This window comes from Rhodnius prolixus, unplaced genomic scaffold, assembly GCF_049639745.1.
Source record: "Rhodnius prolixus isolate KJV_2025 unplaced genomic scaffold, Rpr scaffold_11, whole genome shotgun sequence".
In the NCBI taxonomy this organism is placed as follows: domain Eukaryota; kingdom Metazoa; phylum Arthropoda; class Insecta; order Hemiptera; family Reduviidae; genus Rhodnius; species Rhodnius prolixus.
Genome location: NW_027411625.1, coordinates 1,995,531 through 2,023,404, shown reverse-complemented (window position 1 = coordinate 2,023,404; position 27,874 = coordinate 1,995,531). Strand labels below are relative to the sequence as shown.

General features: G+C 32.0%; 2 protein-coding genes across 4 annotated transcripts in view; one reads left to right on the top strand and one right to left on the bottom strand.

The window, feature by feature from the left end:
• Positions 1 to 15,731, bottom strand: part of LOC141459254 (pH-sensitive chloride channel 2-like) — a 19,424-nt gene extending 3,693 nt beyond the window's left edge. The window contains exons 1-9 of one of the 2 annotated variants that reach the window (XM_074138096.1): positions 15,592 to 15,731; positions 15,289 to 15,384; positions 10,107 to 10,281; positions 6,928 to 7,142; positions 5,232 to 5,314; positions 4,316 to 4,489; positions 3,296 to 3,451; positions 1,920 to 2,085; positions 535 to 673 (exon numbers count right to left, since the gene is read on the bottom strand). In XM_074138096.1, coding sequence (XP_073994197.1) covers positions 535 to 673; positions 1,920 to 2,085; positions 3,296 to 3,451; positions 4,316 to 4,489; positions 5,232 to 5,314; positions 6,928 to 7,142; positions 10,107 to 10,281; positions 15,289 to 15,350 — 1,170 coding nt within the window. In that variant the 5' untranslated portion in view covers positions 15,351 to 15,384; positions 15,592 to 15,731. Of the gene's footprint in view, positions 1 to 534; positions 674 to 1,919; positions 2,086 to 3,295; positions 3,452 to 4,315; positions 4,490 to 5,231; positions 5,315 to 6,927; positions 7,143 to 10,106; positions 10,282 to 15,288; positions 15,390 to 15,591 lie in introns of both variants that reach the window. The other variant, XM_074138097.1, reaches the window with a different exon arrangement.
• Positions 15,623 to 27,874, top strand: Sec13 (nuclear pore and COPII coat complex component secretory 13). Of its 2 annotated transcripts, none has more exons than XM_074138103.1 (6): positions 15,623 to 15,749; positions 23,218 to 23,570; positions 24,299 to 24,524; positions 25,854 to 25,991; positions 26,606 to 26,737; positions 27,591 to 27,874. In XM_074138103.1, the coding sequence occupies exons 2-6, from the start codon at positions 23,224 to 23,226 to the stop codon at positions 27,705 to 27,707; spliced, it is 960 nt and encodes a 319-aa protein (XP_073994204.1). In that variant the 5' UTR covers positions 15,623 to 15,749; positions 23,218 to 23,223; the 3' UTR covers positions 27,708 to 27,874. The 2 variants fall into 2 exon arrangements, with proteins under 2 accessions (XP_073994204.1, XP_073994203.1); XM_074138102.1 differs by lacking the exon at positions 15,623 to 15,749 and adding an exon at positions 17,165 to 17,300.

The window sequence follows — 27,874 nt, the reverse complement described above, 5'->3', positions numbered from 1 at the left end:
TTTATGTAATAATTTAGGAATGTGAAAATTTGAAATTAATGAAATTCCGAACTGAATTTGGATTAATAAAGAAGTAGAAGAATTGAATTATTAAATTAGAAATGGAAATGTTAAAACCAAAAGAACTTGAAATTGCAAACACATTTTACTGTAAATTTCTTAAATTAATAAAACCATTAAATGCAATCCAAGGCCTAGAATGGGAATTGAACCCAGTACAATACATCTTAGCTTTGTGGTCATCGCCTCAAACCGCTCGGCTATTTGGTCGCCTCGTTCAGTAAAGCAAAACCGGTTGATCGATGTTGACAAGAAACTTGTCGCCTAGCACCCAGATTGCACTCAATTCCAATTTTACGTTGTATTTATCGTTTTTGAGTTATACTATACACTGAGAGTTACACACACACGCATATTTGTAAAAAAAAAAAAAACACTTTCGTGTGCTTGCAGTGGAAAATAAAATTCGAACCGTAAACTTCCTCTTAAGTGAATGGAAAACAGAAAAACTTACTTAATGGCTGATATCCTCACCTGTTTGGGTGATACTGACTCTGTAGAAGAAGTGACGGACCTATCCTCAGACCTCACATAGGCTTTACGTTTCTGCTGAGGTGTTAGAGTGGATTTTAAAATATATTTACTGTTCTTCTTTTTCACTTCAACAGTTTGCCTGCAAATCAATAATGCACGTCAAAGATTAGTGTAAATCTACTTATTCACATGTATGTAAGGTTAAATATTCCAACAAAATTTTGCAGTGGATTGTGATTGGATTACGAACAATTTTAGGTAAGCATCAGATAAATTTTCAACTGAATGACACATGTCATTTGTAAACAAATTCTCAAGTATCTTCAAACTGGTTTGTGAACGACAAGTAGAAACATAGTCTTAGGATTTTGAGGAAGTCAAAATTTTCTACACAAAACTGGTATTCTATCTTCGAATATGAAACAAGTAAGTCTGTTATCTAGCTTTGGTTGTGAATAGCAGAGGAACCCTCTCTTAAATCTATCAATCACTTCCTGATTTTTCATCTATGGTGAACGTACTGCAGTGAGTACGCAAAATGTGTATATGAAAACCGGATCGGTGCTACAAAAATTTAGATCAGCCTGATCGGTGAAGAAAGTGAGCCTCACTGTAATTTTTTTTTTTTTTTTCGGCGCATCGACTTTTTCGTCATTAGCGCCCACTGTAATTGTTATTGGTAAACAGATAAACAGATAGCTAGCATCCAGAGTGATGGTGTTTTGGAAAGCTCTCACAGTTTTAGAACGAATGCTAAATAAATTTGATCGAGCAGATTTGCTCCTATTTTTGATTCCAAAACCTGGCTAAGTGAGAGAGTCTAATGGCGATGAAAAACATCATTAACGAAACTGTATGAGTTGACTACTTTAATATGATAGCTAAATAAGTAAATAAAGATTGTAATAGAGCCTTCGACGAACGAAGGACAAGTTTAAAAATTTCTATTCTCTATTCGTGAAGTCCTGTGTTTCTAAAAATACCTTGCTGGTATGGCGGGACCAGTTCTACGATGATGGTCTTTCTCAGGCGATTACATCGAATATCTAGAACATCCAATTCTCATTCTTTAGTTAATAATTGTTCGCACTTAGCCAGGTTTTGGATGCAAAAATAGGAAGAATAAAGCAAAACGAATAGGGGTCGAAGAGGATGATTAACGGTGCAGAAAGGGCAAAGGACAGCTGTCGCTTCTTATTCATTTGGTCGCCTCTTACGTCAAACAGAAAATATTGTGGCCCATTGTGCTCCAAAGCCACAGGGAGTAATTGTTTTCATTAATATTAATGTATTTAGGTTTGTTGCGAATGGAGAACTTCCACTTGCTGAAGGAAGAGAAAGGAACAAATGAAAAATTAATTTAAAAAAAACAAAAAAAAACGTACTTTCTCCTCCATATTGAGTTGACAAAAGCAAATTCCACTAGCGATCCAAAAATAAATACAGTGCATAAAAGGAACCAATATTCGGTTGCCTTGATGTAAGACACTTTAGGCAAGGAACTTCCAATATTTCTTGAAAGCGTGATAAAGGTTAGCATTGTGCTGGTACCTGAAATAAAAAATTGTTTTTAAAACATAAATTTACAGTTAAAAATTGGATTGATTTCGCAATTAAGGATCTTTTATTATTTTTTTTAATCATGTAACTTATTAGAAAGAAATGACCTGCAAGAATGCACTACCAAAATTCATTAGTAATACGTATCTGGCATGAAACATGGGTGATAGAAGTAATCATCACTACAGAAAAAGCCTACAATAAAAAGTAAAAAGTAGTAGTACAGTAATTGCCTATTTTTTCAGGCGGGCTTTACGTCTAACTACCAATTAGGTGACGTGGACGGAGGCGACTAGCAAACATACTTTACTGTAAATTTCTTTTATTAACCATTAAATAAATCAAAGGCCTAAGACCGGAATCGAACCCAGTACCACAATACATCTTAGCTTTACAGGTCTCGCCTCTAACCGCTCGGCTACCGTGGCGCCTATTAAAAGCCCACTATAAAAAAAAGTAATAGTATCGTTTGCACTTCCTTATTGAATCTCCTGATATTCCGTTTTCCATATTCTTTCACCATACATTCATAATCGCTATTTTCTGAATTTCTTTTCTTCAGTAAAACATCCGTTAGGCTATTTTTCTCTTTTCCATATACTCTTGCTTACTTGCTCTTGTATATTCTTATATCGTCCTCATCCGTGCTTTACTTCTTGCTGCTTCAGCCTCCTTCATCTCTTCATTCAATGTTTCAGTAATTTCTTCCTCTTATCAAGAGCCTCTTTCGCTGCTTTTTTTCAGAATTTCATTCGTCATCTTTTCATTCCTTCAGTTTTGTCTTTTTCTTGCTTTAAATGATATTTGATGTGAGTCACAATTTGAATATAATTAATTCTAACTCATTATCATAGCTTAACGCAATTTGGATTTTAGTTATCTAGACAATCGGTTTATGATAGGCAAATCTGTAAGTAATATAGTAATTGAAAGTTAATTAGATTTACAAGAGACCAGTGTACGAATCTCTTTTGGTTGCGGTGTCTGGGGAACAAGACTGATCCCACTTCTTAATCTAAAGTTAACAGAAATGAAAACTTCCGTCTTTAAACTTAATAGTTTACTCGGAAAATACAATTTCTTTTTTTAAGCAATGTAAGATATAATCCTCTGATATTTTGACATAAAATTAATTTTCTGCTATTACTATTTCAAAAGTTTATGTATTTTTAACAGTTCTTACACTAAATTCTTCTCTTACCTAAGGTTGTCCGTCCAGGTACAGCGTTTGGATCCAGCCAAAAAGATACCCAGGACACGACAACTAAAAATATACTAGGAACATAATAATCCATGATATAGTGACCAATCGCTCTTTCCAAATGGAAATGCACCGTCAGCGAACTGTAGTTACCACCTAGACAAATGAAATTTGGTATGAACACTCACATGACTTTCTGTTATTACAATTTCCAGCCTTTTCTTCATTCATCGAATTTTTAACAAAATGATAGTTTGCTTCAATATGTATAATTTTTTTTTCATTTAAGGCGCGTCAACATCTGAGGTCATCGGCGCCTAGACTTTTGTTCAGTGCACTATCGCCGCCTTTCGGACAGTGTTTTCCCGTTATAGACAACAATGGTACATCACCGGACAGTGAGCTGTAAGAAGCTCTTAGAAAGGGAAAATCTAAGGGCAGCAGCTGGATTCGGTCCCGGTATCTCCGCGTTGGAAAAATCCAGTATACGCTAATCACTGGGTTGATTCCCTTCCTCGGGCTTCAATATTGGTACACAAAAATAAAAAGACATTTGAGGGAAGCGTGAATTCCCAAACCCCTGCTTAAAATCCATTTTCATGAAAAGAATTGCAAATATAAGCGACAGGGCTTTATATGAGTACACTGAATACGAATGGTAATAATAAATGTTTTAAAATATTCACACTTCCATTCTATTTTTCTGCATGCTCTATTTTAACTTATTTTTAATTGATTGCCTTGTTGGCAAAATATCAAATTTGAACTATTTTTGCTCTTTTTTCTTCTATGAGTTGTGCTAAACACAGACTGCATGATTGCAATACATTCTCTTAAAAGGGAATGAGAGAAAGTTATAAAATAAGTTAGAAGATTATCCCCAAATCTAAGTACAGTGCAAAAAAAAAGGACCTGAACAGTTCAGGATAGTAGATACTGTATCAAAAATTCATTAGGTACTCAGACCTAATACCATAAAACAATAAACAAGAATTGAATCATAATTAGCACAATACTCACTAAATTTACTATTGTAGCGGTTCGTAGAACAACCTTTTTGTTTGCAAGAGTAGCCATTGGTTGACCTGTTGGTCCAGGAATCAACCAAGGTGTATTCGGTGAGCTGCAGTTCCTCATTCACAGAAATAGGTGAGAGCTCCCACTGCAACACCAACTGACTCGTGTTGTAGCCCCCTAAATTGTTAAACATAAAAAAATCTAGTATATCCAGAATTTTTCTTACTGCAATTATCAAATTAACTTCATCTCTCCTCCGAAACTCTTCTAAAATTACTATTTCTAATGTATTTGATATCCCTAAAAATATTGTACAGGTTCCAAAACGTACAGTGCCTAAAACGGCATTTTAAAAAGAACTTACTTCAAGAGTTTCCTGGTAAAATGTTCCAATTACAAGAAAGAACCTATTTGTATCTTAGTTTTACACAAGTTCAAAGAAAAACATTGTAAACTATTTTCGAATTAATCGCAAAAGAACTGAAAATTATGGAATAAAGTGGTCTTTTAAAGCTGTTCAATTTTCAATTTTGGTTAATATTTAATTTCTACTATGTTATACAATTGGTGAGACCGTTCATATCACTGAAATGAAAAAAGAAATAAAAACAATGAATTTTGCAGGAAATATTTCAAATAAAAGTTATAGGTCTAAAAGTTAGGCGATACTTCTTATTAATAGGTATTAACCGCCAACTTACAATCAGATACCCTAATATAAACGATTGAGAAAATCGGTGATTTTTTTTTTTTTAAATCATACTCAACAAAAAACGCACAATCAATTTTCTAAAATCCTTTTGTGTTCACAGAGCGATCCTCAAAATGTATTTTGCACTGTTTAAATTTTTAAACAAATAAACATCTAGCGTAAAACAGTTTTTAAAGAATTGTAAAACAGTATTGGGTAAAAACTTACAACTTTCCAACACCAGAGGGCACTTCTGGTCATCAAACGGGAATTTCTGCAAGTCCATGAGACATAGCAAAGTCATCTTCAGTCTGAAAAATTTATCTGTTTCAATATCATAATGTTGTAATGAATATTTTGGAGAGCACATTCCAAATTTAATATTAAGTTAATGGAAACAGATTACAGCATTAAAATTTCAGATGGAATCGTTATTTTATACAATACTAGCTGTACCCGTTCACACGTTGCTGTGTTTGAACCAAAAGGCAGTTTTGATACCTCAAACATAATTTATTAATGACCAAATGTACACAATACATCGAAATGAAAATTAACAATAAAATTATCCCTACTTCAGAGTACAGTAGTGTCCTTGCAAAGGTATCATTTCTACATAATGTGAAAAATTCAGTTAATGTAGTTGGCGGTGGTGACATTGCTCTTGCACGTACATTTTCTGATGTAAAATACACACGCTGTCCATTTTCAAGATGTACTGCTAAATGAACAACCGTTGAATATCGTTCATGAATGGAAAATGATATACAGGTAATACGCCATACAGCCTCATTGCTACTTATGAAGCGTCCCAGTTGATATTGGGTGACTTCATCGTTAGATGCAGTTGTATTTTCCACTCCAAACGCTGCCATATCGCTTCCTTTGTTCACTTATTTGCAAATATATTTTCTAGCTTTCACTGAATTGCAGTACTCAGCATTTATGTGTGCGTTATACGTTTTTAGTAGTAATGGAGAATATGGTACTACCCAACGATTATCAACGTCAATAGTATTGTTGAGTTCTTTTAGTTTAATGGATTTTCCACCATCTTCGGTATAATTTATTCTCGTATTAATAATTGCAAAAAACTGTTTTTCATGGTTTTCATGGTTACACTTTCAACAAATATTACTAATTAAATGTTATTTTGATATTTTTGGGATATTTGTTCGGGAGCACCTAGAACCCCAACTCTGATTTTAAAAAAACTTTGCAAAAACCTTCCCGGGGATATACCTAATAATTTCCCAAATTTTCACGGCGATTGGATGTATGGTTTTTGAATCTATCGAGTACAAACAAACAGACACACATTCATTTATATATATATAGATTTTTATCGAAAATAACATACAAACCTAAAGACAACGGTGACGTTACATTTTAGATGTATCTAAAATATCTATAAAATATCTCTCTCCTAATATTGAAATATCACTGCACAATAACTCCTTTTAGCAAGGCATAAACAATACACCAATTAAGGCTTTAAACACTCATTCTTTGTTAAAATGTGGTAAAATTCTGGTAAAATGTGCAAGCCTGAACTAAAGGCTGTAAGATAGAGTTAAGAAAGGCAAAAATGAAACACATCCTCCTGTATATTTAACAGCTTACACGTAGCACACTTTTTTGAATTATTGTTCAATTAATAATTATTCAAAATTAGGCTACCACTGCATTTGATCTCCTAGCTATACTATTTACTATTTACGATACTATTTACTAGATCAAACATTATTCGCTTTGAAGAGCAAAGGATAACTGCTATTTTGAGTTGCTAAATTAAAATCGGTTTTTAATTTATTTTCAGTATTATTCAAGGCATGCTCATAATAAAGTATTATTATTACCATTATTTAACAGAAGTTCTATTTGAATGTAAGCTGAACAAAACTGCTGCTAGCACATATCTCACCTGAATGAATAAAGTACAGTTCCATCTTGCTGTACAGATACCAATACATCTTCCTTACCGGTACCCATAATTGTAGAGTCATGCTCGTTGACAAGGTACAGATGTGGCGTCCATATTTTGTTTCTTAAGGTTTCTTCACCTTCGATTACACCTTTAGAATGTTCTAAACGGGGATCTAACCATCTATATCTCACTAGAATATGAGCAGTATATTGCTGTGTACAAAAAAAAAAAAATCGAAATTAGTAAGTGAAGTTGTAATCGTGGCACAATTTCTGCGTAGACACCTTTAATAACAGCACATTCTCATTAATTTAATTGCATTGTAAATTTAAATTTAGAAGCCATATGTTTGCTCTACAGCACCCTGCTTAGTGGTAAACAGCGTTTTCTGTAACACGAGAACATTGTCTGCAGGCCGGCAATGTACTCACAAGGCTTGCTCCTGAGGACAGGTGCCCCAGTTTATTGTTTACTGTTGCCCTTTTCAAGCAATAAAATACTCAAATGATGTAATAAAAAACAAATTACTAAAACACCATACAATCTGATATGCATATGTAAAATATACGAATGAATGAAATATCTAATTAACAAACAGAATATGCAATTACACGCATAGTAAGAGTACGTTATGTGTGTTTTGTGAATTGACAAAAATTATAATCCGTCATTTCCACAACAAACTACTTTTTAATTTACGAATGATATATTGATATTAATAGTGAATGTTACTGCCATTTTCTCGCAATAATTATTGACACTGACAAGATATGTCAGGCAGAGTATGTAGCTCATGACACAATTTGTTTATTGGAAGTTAGTGCTCCACACAAACAGTATGGACTAATTCAGTACAGAGAGATGAAAATCTGAAACGGGCAAATTGAAAAGAGAACAAGCACTTTCTAAGCTTTGCAAGAGACCCTAACACGACTGAAGAAAGGGAACGACACTCATCTAAAAATAATATATAACATAATACACATATAATAATAATAATATATAACATAACAATATTATAACAAAAATAATATATTTCTTCAATGCCACTTTGTCCAAATAGAGTTTCTTCAAAATGTGTGTCACTTAGAGATTAATTTAACATTTTTTATTGAACTCAATTTTTTGCGTAGCAATTAATAAAAAAGGAATTTTTGAAAATGCCAATGCTAATGATAAATTTCAACTATTTTTAATGTAATAAGATGTCATACAGTTAACACTAACTTTTTTTAAAAAAAGGAAAATACCTATCAATTTTCCAGGCAGTTGATTTCTGACTTACAAAATTCAATATGATGCAAACACAAAGTGCACATTTAAAATTATCACTGGCTATTTGTTAAAGTTTAGCCAATATGATCTACAGTAGTTTAGGCTTTAGTTATCGTTAGTCTATCTACTTTAGCTTTCCGGTGGTGTTGTCCAGCCTCTAAGATCTAACATAGGATCTCTAGAAATAAGTGATGGTTTCAAATTCACAAGGTTTTTTTTATTATCACGACTTTTCAGTTCACTGAGGATTCGTTCATTCCTAATGAACCACAGTGCTCTAAAAGGGATATTCTTTAAATTAACTTGGCAGCTTATTCATTGCAGTCTTAACAAGCGCCTATGCATACGAAAGTAGAAAGTAAGTAAATATAGATCCGAATTACAAGATCTAGAGCATTGAGGTTTTAGGGGAGTCCTTCAGTTAATTATCTGAGATATCTGAGAGTTTGTTTGGTCTGTTTCAATTTAAGTGCAATCAGAGGATTTCATGTTAGTCACCTATCTGTTTTGAACAAACTCTCGAAATTGTCCCAATTTAAAAAAAATAATTGAATAGATTATTTGTAGCTAATTTGTTTTTATTTGTTCAGATATATAAATATAAATTCATTATCACTGACTCTTACTTTACTGATTGTGCAATAAATCGAACCATTTTTGTATTGAACCAAATTATGTTTATTCAGATATTTTTGGAATTTTTTAAATATATTTTTTTGAATTATTGAATTTTTATTTATATGGCTTATATTTTATATGCCAGTTGTCGCTCTATCCTACTTATAAAAGGGATTCTTTGCACAAATAGCCAATAAAATAATGGAAAGGAAATTGTATTGGTACAGGACGTGGCTGGAACTCGCTGGGAAGTACAACAGCGATATAGAAATTGTACGCGGTAATGTCCAGGAACTGTCCGTGAGAATGGGTAGGATTATGGAGCTGGTGGGTCGTGGTCATAGTGAGGAAATGTTGGCTTTGGCATCCCGTTCGGAACGCTACAGTCTTTATAAAGAGCAGCTCTCATGTGTAGATTATGTCGTACATTTCAGATGAGCAGAAGCTATCAACGATGAGGTGAGTATTCCGTACGAGGTGTCATATGCTGGGTCTAAACTGTTGAACCATGGTCCACTGAAGCCAACTGGGATTGTACCATGTGCAATTTGAAAGCTAAAGAGGATATTCTCCATTTTCTGGCTGTGTGCCCAATTCTTGCCGAGTATAGAGTGAGGTATTTTGGGAAGGTTCAACTCTCCAAAGAAGACCTTATAGAATACTTAAACGGGAAGGATTGGGATAGACTTTGTGGGTAGGTGAGGGCGGCATCCACATACAGAGATTTTCTTATTACCCAGTACAATGGATAATGTATGTATATAATGTAAATATGTTACATTGAATTGCTATAAGTTAATTTAAGTTGCTTTTTCATTTTAATTTTTATTTTATATATATTCTGTAAGTTAAAGACTAACTGGGCAGACGGACGTATGTCCATTGTCGAAAAGTGTATTTTTTATCTAGTATGGATTATATAATTTTCTGTTCATAAAAACACTTATTATTATTATTAAAAGGGATTCTTTGCTATAATTGTGAAAATTAATAAATAAATAATCCCATTCATATTCTAGTAATATATAGCGCAAGAATAAAGAACTGCGTTCATGTACATAAGAATTTCGTTTATTCGTTGAAAGCACTATTCCAAATTAAGTATCGAACAGAAACCATATTTTTTGGGATTGAAAATAGTTTTTAAAAAAAAAAACTAATAAAAGCAATTTTTTTAGTAGATTATAAGAAATGTTACTTTTTTAGCCCTCAAGATATTTTTTGCTATTCTAATTAAATATTACCAAGACGGAGAAAAACTATTAGAACTAATAGTAACTTACCAGATTTTGAGCTTCAATGGCTCCTAGAAAGTATACATAAATTCTAACATACACAGTTGTAGCATTTCCATCTTCACTGGGGGGCCTAGTCCATTTATCGTAATGTAGTTCATCTGGGATTTGTTCAGGTTCATCTGATCTCCTAACTCTATTAATTAACCAATTGGAGGTGTCACTAAAACAAAAAAAAAATTAATTGGCTTCTGGTTCATTCTTATTCATTTTGAATAAAAACAAACGTTCAATTAAAAAAAAAATCAACATTAGAAAGAAATGTTTTTCTCTAAACTGCGACTCAAGAGCAAGTATATGATTCTGACAGTTATATAATATGAAAATAACATTATACAACATTAAAGCAATAACAGTAAGATTAATAGAAATATTTAAACAGAAAAAATATGATGTAATTATGCACACAACTAATCTGAACAATTAAAATGTCGGAGACCACCTTAATAGAACGTGTAACACAAAACTCTGGTCACCTATTGTAATTTATTTTTTATCAGTTTTGTTTTATTTAAAAGTAATGCATTCTTTATCTTAGTTTTGAAAAGACATATTATTTATCGAATCGTTGGTAATAAATTAAAACTGTCCGGTAGGACAGTTGTATAAGGATTGATCGTCAAAAAGTGCACGAAAAAGCGTAACGTTAAAAAACACCCAACTTTGACAATTTTTTTCTCTTTTTCTATAAAAGATAAAATTCCCAAATTTTCTTTAAAATATAGGGCAAACCCTCCTTTATAACTGTAATTTTTTTGCAACCCCCCAGACCTAATAGATTTCGAGAAAAAAGTTGCCGAAAATGAGCAAAAACGGCATTTTCAGAAATTGTTGTTGTTCTTGTTCTTCTTCTTCTTCTTCTTCTTCTTCTTCTTGTTGTTGTTACCTTTTTTGTAAACTACGTAGCGCCTAAACGCGAGAACCGATTTTCATGAATGAGGTGACATTCGATTCGGAATTTTATGTAGATGTGCCTTTTGGGGGTCTCGACGCTGTACACCGAATGGGAGAGGAGTTAGCCCCCTTTATGTAAGGCCCCCTTCAAAATTATTATTACTAATTACTCTGTAAATCTTAGCCCGATTTTGATAAAATTTGGTAGGATGATAGAATTAGGGCTCCCCTACGTAACATTAAAGCGGCGATCTGCTCTTACACTAGTTAAGGGGAAGTATAGCAATCGTTTCAAATTATCGACAAGTGAACTGATTTTCATGAATGAAGTGTCATTCGAATCGAAATTTTGTACAGATTTGCACTTTAAAAGTCTCGTCGCTACGCCTCATATGGAGGGGAGTTTGCCCCACCCAAGTATGGCCGTTTCTAAAACTATTATTACCAATATTTCTATAACGCTTTGTCCGATTTTGATAAAATTTAGCACGAAGAAGTGATTAAAGCTCCTCTACATGGCTGTGAAGTGCCATCATGCTCTTACACCTACTAAGAGGAAGTACTGAAATCGTTAAAATTATCAATGGGTGAACCTATTTACATTAATGAATTGTCGTTCGATTCAAAATCTTTGCCTCTTTGCCTTTTAGGGAGAAGTACTGTAATCGCCCGTTTATTTTTCTTACTCCTCTTAAAAGGAAGGTCTGAAATTGCAGTTTAAATTTGCTTTTTACGTACAAATACCTTCCTATTTTATATAAAAAGGCTTTCTCAAAAAAATTGTTATTGAGGATGGTTTGGGGACCGCAACTATAATCATTCTTTAAAAAGATCTCTCCAGTGGTAGTTACGGTTCCTACTTAACACCTTATCAGGTTATAATGATAGAATTGCTTATTCCTAATTTAAAAAAAACAGTAAAGCAGATATGTAACTTAGCAAAATAGACAAAAATGAAAATCTATCCAAAAGGTACAAAAATCTCCTTAACAAAAACTTACAGTTTAAAAAGTTAAGTATAAGGGTTGATTAAGCGCCAAAAGGTACACAAATCAGCTAGTACCCAACATTTCATTCAAGCTTAGTTGATATAATTTAAGTAATTTTGCTGCATTAACTTTTCCTTCACATTTTTTAGAATTTATTAGATGTCACAGACCCTTATGCTGGCCATTTTCATCTACAAAATATTTGTTCAAGTAGCACTGTAGATTGACTTTAATATCTATTAATCTATAATAATCAAACTATTAATTACAGGTTAAAAAGAAAACGGTATAAAAAATAAAAAAAATTACGAGGCTACAAAATTTAAAAACTTTTTTAAAAAAATGCTTACACCAACATACATCAATGATCTCGATTATTTTATTTTTAATAAAAATCGTCGGTTTAAGTTCATTCTTCGATTAAAGTAATTGTTATTTTATGAAGTAGTCAAACGTTTATAATAATAGGTAATAATTATCTGGCTCTATCGCAAATAATATAGTTTTCTTCAATCACACTCTCAATGTAGCTGTTCTTCTCACAATGTTATATATATGTTATGTAATATAAAATAAATAAGTATTGCATACTTTTAGGACAGCTAATTATTCCAGTATTTTACTATAAGTAAAATTAAATTACAATTGAGAAATGAATAATTGTTGTTGAATAATCTACTTGTTATTAACTGTGTGTTATTTGTGCTCACGAATATTTCGGTAAGACGAATTCAAGTCTGAAATATTGTTTTAAATCCTCCGTGATTCAAATTTAAACAGTAGCCGACTCTAACTTTGTCTTTTTCTACTTTAACATGCATGTATAAGATGTGACAACTTCAGAATAAAGGGCATATTAAAGATAAATCAGAAGAATAATTTGGAATAGAGTTAAAATAAAGTACCTATTTAAAAACGAAGATATAATATACATTTTATCATAATTATAACCAAATAATATTATGAACGAACTGGCCAGCATAAGGGTCTGTGACATCTAATAAATTCTAAAAAATGTGAAGGAAAAGTTAATGCAGCAAAATTACTTAAATTATATCAACTAAGCTTGAATGAAATGTTGGGTACTAGCTGATTTGTGTACCTTTTGGCGCTTAATCAACCCTTATACTTAACTTTTTAAACTGTAAGTTTTTGTTAAGGAGATATATAGTTATTGTTCATTCTGACTGATTCATAGTTTCAATAGGATGAAAAAATAATTGCCATTTCAGTCGTGATACATTTATTCTGCCGAGCTTTCGACCTAGGGACTAGGTCATCTTCAGGGCTAGTTTAGAAAGTAATATTTTTACATTATAGGGTTGGTGTGTCTTCTGTCTTGTCTGTTCATGGACTGAGTGTAATCGGTTTTATATCTTTGGTTGTAAGAAAGTCAGTGTTGCCAATTATCAAGTATTTTTGTAGTAAGTTGGCGTAATATGTTGTTTAAATTGTTCGTGTCAGTTTTGAAATTTAGACTGTTTTCTGTTTTTTATAATATACATATATCATTTCTAGACCGATCACACTCAGTTCATGAACAAACAAGACAGAAGACACACCAACCCTGTAATGTAAAAATATTACTTTGTAAACTAGCCCTGAAGATGACCTAGTCCCTAGGTCGAAAGCTCGCCAGAATAAATGAATCACAACTGAAATGCCAATTATTTTTTCATCCTATTGAATAAATATATAGTTTATACAGAAAACTATTTACGAATATATTAAGTAAAGGAATATTACGCTATGTTGTTTACATATATTTATTCGTACAATAATTTGTATAAAATAAAGAGTTGCTAATTTCAAGTAATCCTTTCATCATATCTTCACTCTAGAAAAGACTTCTCCTAATTCTAAAGGTTATCACAAAACTTTGATTTTTTGTTACTAAATGTTACTGGGTTTTAGTATATTTGCCTATAATAAAAAGGCGAGGAAAGGGACTAGGTCAGTGGTTAGCTGAGATACCGGGTTCGAATCTAGCTTCTGGTCTTTAAATTTACTCTTTCTACGGGCGTCTTAGAGCTAACTGTGCGGCGATGGACAGTGTTGCCTGTAACGACCTCTTTTCGGAGGCTTAAACTCTTAATGTTCACTACAATTACGCAGGTCATACAATTTGGTTAAATTGCACTTCAGAGCATTCCCGTCAGATTTGTAATTTTCTTTTAACTCAAAATAATAATATTATTCATTCATCGTTAATAGTATTATAAATAATGATACAACCATCCGTTGTCCTATTTGGAAATGGCATCTAATAGGAATCCTATATTCTCTTTTCCCGAAACTGGTATCAAATAAAAATTATCAGTATATACATACATAAATACAAGGTAATTTAAAAAAATCTTAGGAGTCGTAGTGAAAATTTAAGTGAAAAATGAAAAACCCTTAAGTAAAAGTTTATTACCGGTTTATCCATTGATCGAATGCCAGTTAACCAAAAGTTTAATATTAGGCTTCGTAAACAAACAAAAAATCGAAGTATAACTTACTGCAATTTTCTATTTTTGAGTTATGCTATACATATTAATATTAAGTTTTGCACTTATTAAATTTTATTTCTCCTATAACACACACAATACAATAGAAAAAGGAGTAATTTTCAAAAAATTACTTTGTTTCACCTAACAGACTACAAAACGTTTATTTAAGTGAATATTTATAATTTAGAAGTTTTAATATAATACCAAAACTTTTTCTACAGTAAGTAAGAGATTTAGAAATGGTTCTTGTGATAATCTGCGAATTATTAAAATTAGAAGAGGTTTTAAGGGCGTGGTACTAGGGATGCTGTAGGTGAACAACGTGATTCCAGTCGCTGAAAATGGCTAAATGTAATTGAAATTTAAAATTTACAAAGTACACAATTTTTCAAAATAATTAGAATAATATATTTTTTTTTTAGTCAGACCACAAAAAAAAGAGATAAAAACAATTTGTGAGACTGATGAGTTTTTTGGCCACCTTTTGAAATTAAATTTTTTTTTTTTCATGATTATACCTTGAACAAAAATAATGACTAAAAAATTCTAAAATTTAATGATTGAGAAGATAAGCTAAATAATAAATTCAAAAGTTACTGAGTTAAGAATTGGAAGTTTATATGTTTTCATTTTTTTAGGCTATCTTATCAAATGAGAAATTTCATTTTTCTTGATTTGCCTCAAAAAAAATATTTACCTGATTCAAGTTGGAAACTATTTCCTTCACTAAGGATTACTAAGTATTAAATTTAGTAGAATTAAATTGACGATGTATGTTATTAAGGTACTTACAATGTAAAGGCAATGCCAAAAGTTAACAGAAACAAAAATAGGTTGCCCAGTTTACATTTCATTGTTCTTCATCTCTTGACTCACTAATTCAATTTTCTGTACTTAAAAAAAAAAAATCAGATATTATAAAACAAAACTAATATCTATTTATTTATTATTTTAAACTCTCAACTTTGTACTCTAATATAAGTTAATCTCAAAATTAAACTTTTCAACAAGCTTTATTAAATTTACTTATTCAAAAACACAATTTAAATGCTAATGAAAATGTAGTTATGGATGTACTGACACAAATTAACTAACCATTTTTGTTTTTTTTGTTTAATGAAGTACTTTAAATGCACACAAGTGAATTTAGAGTTATATAAGGCCAAAACGTGTTACAAGGCTACTCTTTTTTCACTTTATCAGACATATTTAATCAGCACCAGTTTACCTGCAACAGTGAAGATGTTTTGTTGGTTTGTTTATTTATTTATTTTCTTTTTTTTTTTTTATAACTGAGACGCATATCTTTCTCATTATCAAGTAATAAAAAATAAAGTGGAATTAAGAAAACAATAACAACAGTTCCTAAAATAACTAGATTTAACAATGTCTGATACATTTAAGATTTAATATTAGAGAATTTTATTGTTTAGGAAAAAAAAAAACAACAAATTTTTGTGAAGCAATCAAATTATTTTCTTTTGTGCAATAATTTATTGTTAACTTCTTTCTTTTTTTTTTAGATTAATTTAAACATTTTAGATTCATTTTATTTTGTTTAGTAACGTGCAATGTCTTTTTTAATGTTGTACAAAATGTAATTGATACAACGTCCATAAAAAAATTAAAAAAGTATTTAAAAAATATATATAACGATATAAATTAACGCACTAGTCTTAATGCACCCGACTAAAATGTATAGGACTTCGTGTCCTGAGGCAGGACTAACTATCACCTGGATTGTGGAGTGTGCTACTTGCAGAACTCCATCTCAAGTCCACCAGTCTCCTTCTGCCACCCTACACTGGTACGATCCTGCTTTTACTCTAGTTCATAGGCTTTTTTTATCTTTTTAATTGTCTTCCACTTTTCCTTAACCATGTCCGGATATTAATATAGTCCATTTTTTGCCTTATATTCATTAAAACGAATATCCGAAAAATCTAATAATAATTGTTTGCAATGCCTGTAACTGCCTCTCTTTGAACATTTCTTTATCTTCTTACTCACTTTCTTAATATCATTTAAGTTTTCACAGTTTGAATGGTAAAAAAAGTCCAATCTCGGATCGAGTTCTCAAATTTGTTGAATAAAACTACTAAATATAAAACCACCTAAATATATTATTAAAGGTTTAGTTTCTCAAATCTTCACAATCACAGTAAAACATTTACGCCTTTCAAAAAAACATTCACCCACATCGTCCTACTACTTTTTTGCACCGTAACCTTTTATGTCTCTCAACCTCCTAAACTGCTACCTCGATCATACTCCATACTATATTACAAGTAATCTCAAATTGCGTAAAACTCAAATTTTAATCTTTTCTGGCCTTACAAGTATGTTTACAGTCTGAGGAATGATCTAGTCCCTGGGTCGAAAGGTTGGAAAATAAATAAAAAATCCTCACAGGACTTTCCCTTCCTACTATGTACTTATACGTTTTTGAAACTCTTATTTGTAAAGCTTATTTCATACTTATTAATACTTATGCAATATAGGGAAGGGATTAGCTATGTGGTTAGCGTATTAGATTCCCACGCGGAGGTCCTGGGTTCATACATATATATATTATATAAATATATAAAACATGAGTAAACATTTCTTGATTGTTGGCAACATTGACTTGTCAATAACAACGCACGCAATCTAAAAAAGTACAAAATTACGTAGTGTGTATAGCTATTACAAAAAATAAAATGTCTAAAGTTACAGTTTTAATGTATGGGAATATTCCTGTCACTTTTAAGACAAAAGCTAAGGATTTATATAATCTGGATAATGAAGATACTAACACTCGTAAGGTAATACTTTTTTGTTTCTTTGGCGCATCGACAGGTGTAACCATTAGCGCCTCATTGCAATGTCAGCTATTTTAGAGCTGATGAATTATTATTATTATTCTATGAATAATTTATTAATTGTTAAACTTCAAATCAGTTTTTAAAAACATGTTTTCACTGTCATAAAGCGTTAGGTTGTAAACTGGACCAAATTAAAAAAAGAAAAGTTACCGAAATAGGCATTTTCCTGGTTTTCCTTTTTCAAAGCAAATTTAGTTAGTAAATATATTACTTCCCACTCAAGAGTTGGAATAGAATACTTTTGATAACCGAACATTATCAAAGTTTAATCAAGCTCCACACCCTAAAATTGCATTATAGTGTTACACCAATTACCTAAAGTCATAAATTTTCTGCATGCTTTTATTTTTCCTTCTCAAGGTATGATGGAGCTGAAGGAATTTCAAATATGCGCTGATATATTCTTATTTCTGATATATTAGATTTGATAACATTTCTTATTTTGATTTCATCATCACCTTTGAGGATTTCATTAATTAGGCCCTTCAATATTAAACTTTGTCTCATTTCTAATAGCGCATAACTTGCATTGTGGACAAACCGGTTTTCGTTTCGCTCGTAACATTAAAACTGTCCGGTAGGACAGTTGTATAAGGGTTGATCGTCAAAAACTGCACGAAAAAGCGTAACGTTGAAAAACGCCTAACTTTGACAATTTTTTTCTATTTTTCTATAAAAGATAAAATTCCCAAATTTTCTTTAAATCTTACTCCAAACCCTCCTTTATAACTGTAATTTTTTTGCAACAACCCAGATCTAATAGGTTTCGAGAAAAAAGTTGCCGAAAATGAGCAAAAACGGCTTTTTCAAAAAATGTTCTTGTTCTTGTTCTTCTTCTTCTTCTTCTTGTTGTTACCTTTTTTGTAAACAACGTAGCGCCTAAACGCGAGAACCGATTTTCATGAATGAGGTGTCATTCGATTCGGAATTTTATGTAGATGTGCCTTTTGGGGGTCACGATCCTGTACATCGAATGGGAGAGGAGTTAGCCCCCTTTATGTAAGGCCCCCTCCAAAATTATTATCACTAATTACATTGCCAATCTTGGTCCAATTTTGATAAAATTTGGTAGGATAATAGGGTTAGGGCTCCCCTACGTAACATTAAAGCGGCGATCAGCTCTTACACTTGTTAAGGGGAAGTATAGCAATCGTTGCAAATTATCGACACGTGAACCGATTTTCTTGAATGAAGTGTCATTCGAATCGAAATTTTGTACAGATTTGTACTTTAAAAGTCTCGACGCCGTGCCTCATAAGGAGGGGAGTTTGCCCCACCCAAATAAGGCCCTTTCTAAAACTATTATTACCAATATTTCTGTAACGCTTAGTCCGATTTTGATAAAATTCAGCTCGAATAAGTGGTTAAAGCTCCTCTACGTTGCTGATGCTCTTGCACCTACTAAGAGGAAGTACTGCAATCGTTTAAATTATCAATGAGTGAACCGATTTAAATCAATGAATTGTCGTTCGATTCAAAAATCTTTGCCTTTTAGGGAGAAGTACTGCAATCGTAGTTTATTTTTCTTACTCCTCTTAAAAAGAAGTACTGAAATCGCAGTTTAATTTTGCTATTTACGTACAAATACCTTCCTATGTTATTCAAAACGCTTTTTCGAAAAAATTGTTATTGAGGATGGTTTGGGGAAACGCAACTATAATCATTCTTTAAAAAGATCTCTCCAGTGGTAGTTACGGTTCCGACTTACACCTTATCAGATTATAATGATAGAATTGTTTTTTCCAAATTTTAAAAAAATCTGTAAAGAAGATATGTAACTTTGTAAAATAGATAAAAAGGAAAATCTATACAAAAGGTACAAAAATCTCCTTAACAAAAACTTACAGTTTAAAATGTTAAGTATAAGGGTTGATTAAACGCCAAAAGGTACACAAATCAGCGAGTACCCAACATTTCATTAATACTTCATTAATAGTTAAGTAATTCTACTGCATTAATTTTCATTAATAAGTTATTTTTTAGAATTTATTAGATGTCACAGACCCATATGCTGGCCACTTCATTTATAATATTTTTTTGTTATAATTATGATAAATCACATATACAGGGTGTCCCAAGCTATATGGATAACGACTTTTTCTCGGAAACTAAGATAGCTAGAAAAAAAAACTAAAAAATACGTGTTCCCTTAGTTTTTTGATAGAAATCCAAATTTAATTTGTAAATTTTTTTCGGTGCTTCCAGAAGCGAGATACAAGCACCAACTTCATTTTTTCAAATGGGAAGGTGCGGTTTTTATTTCAGAAATAGATTTACATTTAAATACACTATTTACATCAATGAATTCGATTCAAAATATTTGCCTTTTAGGGAGAAGTACTGTAATCGCAGTTTATTTTTCTTACTCCTCTTAAAAGGAAGTACTGAAATCGCTTTTTAATTTTGCTATTTACGTACAAATACCTTCCTATTTTATTCAAAACGCTTTCTCTAAAAAATTGTTATTGAGGATGGTTTGGGGGACCGCAACTATAATCATTCTTTAAAAAGATCTCTCCAGTGGTAGTTACGGTTCCGACTTAACACCTTTTTAGGTTATAATGACAGAATTTATTATTCCAAATTTTAATAAAATCTGTAAAGCAGATATGTAACTTTGCAAAACAGATAAAAAGGAAAATCTATCCAAAAAGTACAAAAATCTCCTTAACAAAAACTTACAGTTTAAAATGTTAAGTATAAGGGTTGATTAAACGCCAAAAGGTACATAAATCAGCAAGTACCCAACATTTCATTAATACTTCATTAATATTTAAGTAATTTTACTGCATTAAATTTCATTAATATTTTTTTGAATTTATTAGAGGTCACAGACCCTTATGCTGGCCAGTTCATTCATAATTTTTTTTTATTGATTTAAATCGCGTCAACATCTGAGGTTATTGGCGCCCGGAGCTTTTTTCAGTGCACTGCCGGCCTCCGGACAGTGTTCTCTCGTTACAGACAACACTGTCCATCACCGGCCAGTGAGCTGTAAGAAGCTCTTAGGAAGAGAAAATCTAAGGGTCAGCAGCTGGATTCGAACCCGGAACCTCCACGTGGGAATCCAATACGCTACCCGCATAGCTAATCCCTTCCCTTAGTTCATTCATAATATTTTATTTTTTGTTATAATTATGATAAAATGTATATTATATCTTCGTAATTAAATAGGTACTTTATTATAGCTTTATTCCAAATTATTCTTCTGATTTATCTTTATTAGGCCCTTTATTCTGAATAGTCACATATACATGCATGTTAAAATAGAAAAAGACAAAGTTAGAGTCGGCTACTGTTTAAATTTGAATCACGGATTTAAAACAATATTTCAGTCTAGAATTCTTCTTACCGAAGTATTTGTGAGTACAAATAACGCATAGGTAATATCCAGTAAATTATTCAACAATAATTATTCATTTCTCAATTGTAATTTAATGTAGTCCCTCTAATTTTACTTATAGTAGGTAAAATACTGGAATAATTAGCTGTCCTAAAAATATGCATATCTTATATTCCAAATATATAACACTGTGGTAAGAATACCTAGATTGAGAATTGAAGAAAACTATTATTTACTATAAAGCCAGATTAATTATTACCTATTATTAAAAACGCTTGACTACTAAATAAAGTAACAATTACTTTAATCGAAGAATGAACTTAAACCGAAGATTTTTATTTAAAAATAAATAAATAAAATAAACAAAATCATTGATGAATGTTGGTGTAAGCATTTTTGAAAAAAGTTTTGAATTTTTTAGCCTCATATTTTTTTTTTATAAAGTTTTTTTTTTTTAACCTGTGATTAATAGTTTGTTGATTAGATATTACAGTCAATCTAAGTTAAATGGTGTTCTATTTGAACAAATATTTTGTAGATTAAAATGGCCAGCATAAGGGTCTGTGACATCTAATAAATTCAAAAAAATATTAATGAAATTTAATGCAGTAAAATTACTTAAATATTAATGAAGTATTAATGAAATGTTGGGTACTTGCTGATTTATGTACCTTTTGGCGTTTAATCAACCCTTATACTTAACATTTTAAACTGTAAGTTTTGGTTAAGGAGTATACGAATTGATCTTGGTGTGCCCTTTTGCAATTCTGGTCAGGATTATTGTTTCTTTTCTAAAGAATGTCGCTGTATCTATTATGTATAGATTTGGTCTTACAACACCTACGCTGCTTATTCATGTGATTCCACTTGCTTGCCCAATTTTTAGTTATTTTAAGAGTCGTAATTGAACTTATAGAGTTGATGTAGGGCTTTTTTTTTAAATTTTTTGCTCCTTGAAAATCCGAATTGCTAGCAGCTCTGCTATTAAAGATACTAGTGAAATACGGCACGTTATGTACTATAAGTACTGTGTCATCTGTTTCACATGCGTAAACCTACCCTATCTTCTAACTTAATTCCATCCATGTAAAAAACAAGTCTGTCACTTATATTTTTACATTCTTTTAAAAATGTTTGTCCAATTTCTACGTTATTTACGTTTCCATGCTGAGGGTACTATTAAGATCCATTTTTTCCGCTGTCCATGGCCTAATGGTACCTAGGTTGTAATCCATGGTTTATTTATTTAATAATTTCGTTGCCATTCCGTAATAGTTCTCTGGCTCTACCTCTAATAGGCCTGGTTCGTGTTTCTCCCCCGTAAAATAGCCTATCTGTTCATCATCTTCTTTAAATACATCTTGCAATATGTGTGTTACTTTACTTTTAGTCCTTAAGTAACTTAACAGTAAGAAAGTTTCTTCTGTATTCTAGTAGAAGCAGATTCTGTAAAGAGCATTTATCGGCGATATTCTGTAAGCACCGTACACTTCTTAAGTTTTGATTGGCTATCTTTATTTAGGCGCTGAAGTCTACATTTTCTTGGTGAACCATATATTTGACACCCATAATCTATTTTGGGCTGTACCATTGCTTGGAACATAAGAGTAAGAGTTTTTAATAGCTATGTACACAACTTCAGTTTATTTCCTTCCTCCTTTTTTGAAAATAAACCACATACCAAGGTCACTTCTGCAACACACACACACACACACACACATTCCTAGGTCGCTTCTGCAACATCCACTATAGAGGACTAATAATATTAGTTAAAATTCACAATTTAGGCTGGGAATAAAGTCACTATTCAATATTTGTGAACATAATAAAATCACATGAAAAGATGTTTCACTTTCAAATGATTCTTAAGTTGGATTTTAATTATTGTTGCAATTGACAACATCGCTAGTCAGAGAACGAATTTATCAATTTTGATTATAAATCAAGATAATTTGGTAAGTTTTCAACTAGCAATAATTCCCCTTCAGGAGATCTTTATTAGTTTGTTATTAGGCGTCATGGTAGCTGAGTGGGTAGAGTAGAGGCTCGCAAAAATGAGATGTGTTATGGTAAAAGTTTGATTCCCGGTCTAGGCTTGGATTTTATTTAATCGTTAAGACGATTGCTAGATACCCTCTGCCTGCTTCACCTGATTTGATAGTTGGGATACTCGCCTTAAAAAAATAGACATTACTTTAAACAAGAAATTTGGGCTCTCCCCACACAATTCTCAAGTTGATGGCACTAATATATTTGGTGGTGAATTCCATTTAATCAAGATTTCTATTAAATATATAAAAAATAAATTAATTTAATTGACCAAAAACAATATTCAATCTTTTAAAAGATATAAAGCTTATAATTTTTGTATGGTTGCAATTCTGTAATGCACAAGTGTTTTCGATGGATACTTTAATGTTCAAATGTATCTTAATGTTTACGTAAAGTTGGCAGTTCCTAGGTAACAGATTGATTGCATTTAATTTAGTAAAACTTATGTATTTGTCCTTTTAGTTTAAAATGGTATCCCTAATGAGTGTGGTGGACACTAGTCATGACGATGTGATACACGATGCCGCAGTTGACTTCTACGGAAGTCAGTTAGCAACCTGTTCCTCCGATAATGTTGTCAAGATATTCAATGTGAAAGGCAACACATATTCTCATGTAGCCGATTTAAAAGGTCATTTTGCTGCAGTGTGGCAAGTATCATGGGCGCATCCAAAATTTGGCAATATTTTAGCTTCGTGTTCGTATGATAAAAGAGTAATCGTCTGGAAAGAAAATAGAGAATGGACTAAGATGCATGACTACAAAAATCATGATGGCTCGGTTAATTGTGTTAGCTTTGGACCGCCAGAATGTGGGTAAGCAATTGCATTTATTTTAATACAGCTCTTGGTTTCAAACAGTAGATTGTATTTACAGTAGTATATAAGAAAATAAGACCGTCTTATTTTCTTTAAGAAAGACTTTAAGAAAACCATCCACAAATGTTTAATGTTTACAAACACGATATTAAATTAATTTTAGTCTTGAAAAGTTTCTTCCCTAACAGTCAGTTCAATTGAGATTATTTTTAAAAAATAATATGTAATGTGTAAACGTGATCTCTATGTGAAATCAGTAGGGAAAATGTCTTTGATGAGTGCACTGCCTGTTTATTTAAAAAATGTAAACATACAACAATTGCAAGTTCAGGGTGACCAACAAGGGCTGTTGATAAAGCTGACGAATCAAATCCAACCACAAATATTAGAACGCTTGCTTAGAACTGGGTGGCTATGGTTTCTGTTTTTTTTTTTTTTTTGTACCTACCCTTTCTTTGCGGTAAAAACTTGAATTAGCCTAATCGAAGTCAGAACTTGAGTGTTGACGTTATTTATTTATTTTAAAATCCAAGGAATGGTATTAGCTAGAGATCATGTAGCTGACAGAAATATATGGCTTTGCAACAGTCAATTACAGTAGACAATTTTTATTTGAACTTTCATAAAAATGTTTTTTTTTTTTCATATGGTCTTATTTTTGTTAAACCCTCATAGTTGTCAAAAAATATATTTACTCATCATATCCATAAATATTTTATTTTCAGTTTAACATTCGCTTGTGGAAGTGCGGATGGCTCAATGTCAGTAGTAACATTTCGCACGGAGCATAATGCCTGGGAAACAAGAAGGATAGTCGCTGCACATAAATTGGGCGTAAATGCACTTTCTTGGGCTCCTTATGTGTCTTTAATTCCAATGTTTAGTAAAGCAGGCCACTCATCCAAATCATTTAAACGGATTGTTTCAGCTGGGTGTGATTGTTTAATCAAAGTAATTATTTATTTACTTATTTACATTAAAGGCTTAAAAGCCTTATAAAGAAGAGCTAGAATAGAAACAGGATAATTACTAGTAAAAAAATAAATAAATTATTTATTAAAGAAATTAAGATTTCTACGTGTTTCACTCCTAATGATATTTTGTGACATTTTTCTTTGCAAAAAGTTGGTGCATGTTTTAGTTTAATAAATCTTTGTTTCTATTGTTAAAGTAAACTTAACTCACTGTCACATTCAAATAGAAAGGAAAAGACTGAATTAAATCAGATTTTGTAAGTCCCAAAATTATTTTTCGATAACTTAAATGAATATATGTCTTGTTAATCTCACCTAAAACACTTCTTCAGCTGTACGTTTCATAAATACGAGCAGAGAGAAATTTTGTGACCATTTGAACCAAAATACTTATTTCATATTTAACTCAGCTAAATCTCAGTAAAGCGATAGATCATTGCCTAAGTGGAGATTTTATACGTTGTGTTTGTAAATTGTTGACCACGTAAAAGGTGAGCCGGGAATTGAAGACAATCAGAGAGGTCTATGAGCTACTGGTTCAGGGAGAAGCTCGAAATTCAAAAGTTCTATCACTGAAGGCGTTTTATGTGTTATATGCTATTCTTTATAACCGGTTAATAATTATATATCATCGTGTATTCCACAAATTTTAAAATACACTATCAATCAATTGGCCATGGAGCTTATCTAAACTGGATTCTAATCTTCGATCACTGAAGATGTTGGATGTATGTTACGTTTTCGGTCTTGCATTGAATTCCTGAAGGCGCCTTTTTATTTTGCGATTAACCAAAGGACATTTTCCCTCAAAACGAAGTGTATTTATTCTAGGTGAGTTATTGTAGAGTTCGGATGTAATCCCACAATCGTCAGAGACTGCTGTTAAAGGAATGTCGCTCAGCATCACTTTTTCTTTAGGTAATTGTTAATATGTGTAGTACAGTAAGTTGTTGCAAAGGTCAACAGTAGAGGAAAGCTATTTATAGCAGATCCCTGAGACCCCCTCCTCAAAGAACAGTTTCTGGCAAAAATTGTTTAATAAAACTTCATGGTAAGCCTTTTTTTTTTTTCTTATCTAACAGACCCAAAACATATATTTCCTTGAGTTTTAAGTTTATTGAATCTGTTTTTGAAGTTCATTATCAAATCATTGCTGATATGCTGGGATATCCCTAGAAACGTCATGATCAAGTTCATGTGAATATTCATATTTTAAACAAACTATAATCCAATAAATACTTCATTTGAATATTCCCTTTTTATAAAATTTGTTGTTTGATTAAAATTTCTATTTTGCTTTCCACAGATATGGGTGGAGGTGAATGGAATTTGGGAGGAAATGGTACAGTTGCCAAACCACAGTGACTGGATAAGAGATGTAGCTTGGGCACCTTCCACTTCCATACCCTGCGCACAAATTGCTTCTGCATGTCAGGATAAAAAGGTATTACTCTTAACCATTCTAGGGAATGGTTCAAACCCATTGCGCATCTAATTACTTCACACACCATCCTTCGTATCACTGAATTCATTGTAATGGATGAACGCCAGTATTGTGACAATAGATGCAGTTATGATCTAAGTTTTGGAAACATGTGCTTCGACCTTAAAAACCGTTAATAAAAGAAATGCTTACTGGTAACCGAAAACTTTACAAAGATATTGAAAAAGATTTTGTTTTTTTAAGTATTGGTACCCACACATGCATATTACAATTAAATAGCAAAAAAATCAAAAAATGAATTCAACACATATAAATGAGTAGACATTTTCATAATGCCGAGACAGGAAACAAAATGTTGATAAATTTTCTTAATTTTGAATACTGCTTTCAATATTCCCTTAAGTGTTTATTGAATACAACTTTCTGTAAAGTAGAAATAAAAACAAATGTGAATAATGTTATCATGTCTTGACATGTTGCAGCGTGAGCAAGATAGTCCTAGGCTAAATTGAATTGTCTCTTCTTGAGTGTTGAATCTTGTATATTTATTAACCATAAGAATTAATTGTTGAAAAATTGTGTTTAATTTCAATCGTTGGTCATTTATATTTAAGGTAATTATTTGGTCCAGTGTTGATGACATAAAATGGATTCCTTATGAACTTCCTTCATTTGAAGATGTTGTGTGGAGTGTCAGTTGGTCGCCAACTGGCAACATACTTGCTGTGTCCGAAGGAAACAATAAGGTAAATGACACCCATTTTTGTTTATAATACATTCACTACGTTTAAAGTGGAGATAATAAATAAAATAATTTTGGTTACCTTATGGTGGTGATGTAGCCTCAGAATAGAAGACTAATTTCGACCATTTTATGATTTAGATTAGGCATGCTATCAAACCAAATCGCTCCACCAAATGAAACGTGAGGTTGCTGCTGGACTAATGTCATTTCCATAAATTGGAGATGTAGAATAGTAACATAGAACTTTCTCTTGCCGGGAGAATGGAATCAATTTTCTTTTAAAATAAATAAATAAATAAAATGCATTTGACGCTTCAGTTAATAGAACAATTATAGGAAGGGATTTATTACCGGTGAAATCAAAGATGGGTGATCAGTGGTTGGACCGCTATTAAACGGTATTTTCGGTGCAAGGGGGCAATTTAAAAAAAAAAAAATTGATGGCGTTTTCAAAGAAGTATAATTTGAAACGAATTAGTTTTGATAGACAACCAAAAATACAGCCCACGCCTTTCATTCAGCTTTGCACAACCGCAAACAACTTGTATTCCAGCAAGACAGCGCCCGGTCACACACCTCCCGTTAAACAAAAGAAGAAATGAAAGATTGAAATTGACATTAGACAGTCAAGAATTAACACCATCCAACTACTATTTGCATCGCTGTATAGCTTACTTTTTACTCTGGAGAAAATTCAATAACTTCACAAATTGAAACTTGTGAGCGGGAATTTTTCATTCCAAACCCCAAGAATGGAATTGTAGCTGACTTAAGTCAAGGACAATCTTTTACTACATCATTAAATGTTTGCAGAGGGTATTGTTTCCTACAGGAACATAGTATTTCTTTTGCAGGTTACTGTATGGAAGAAAACATGTGCTGGTGACTGGACATGCGTTTCAGAAGTAGCTGGTGATGTTATGCCCAATAAGTCTGTATTCGGTGACGATTGCTACAGACCAGAAGACTAAAAGGCGTTGATGTATGAATTTGCAAATTCACTCATGTAATGTAATGATGATGTTCAAGTGTAAAAAACCTGTATTTATAAAAAATTGTATTTTATTGTTTGGCAAGAGAAAGTTATCTTTGTAAATTTTCATTTTACTGGTAATAAAATTGTGGCTTTCACTAGTTA

Coding starts and splice junctions, on each gene's coding strand:
- Sec13 (XM_074138102.1), top strand. CDS start 17,196: ATGTCTAAAGTTACAGTTTTAATGTATGGGAATATTCCTGTCACTTTT. Junction 17,301..23,217: donor AAGATACTAACACTCGTAAG/GTAATACTTTTT, acceptor TTGTCCTTTTAG/TTTAAAATGGTATCCCTAAT. Junction 24,525..25,853: donor GGTGTGATTGTTTAATCAAA/GTAATTATTTAT, acceptor TGCTTTCCACAG/ATATGGGTGGAGGTGAATGG.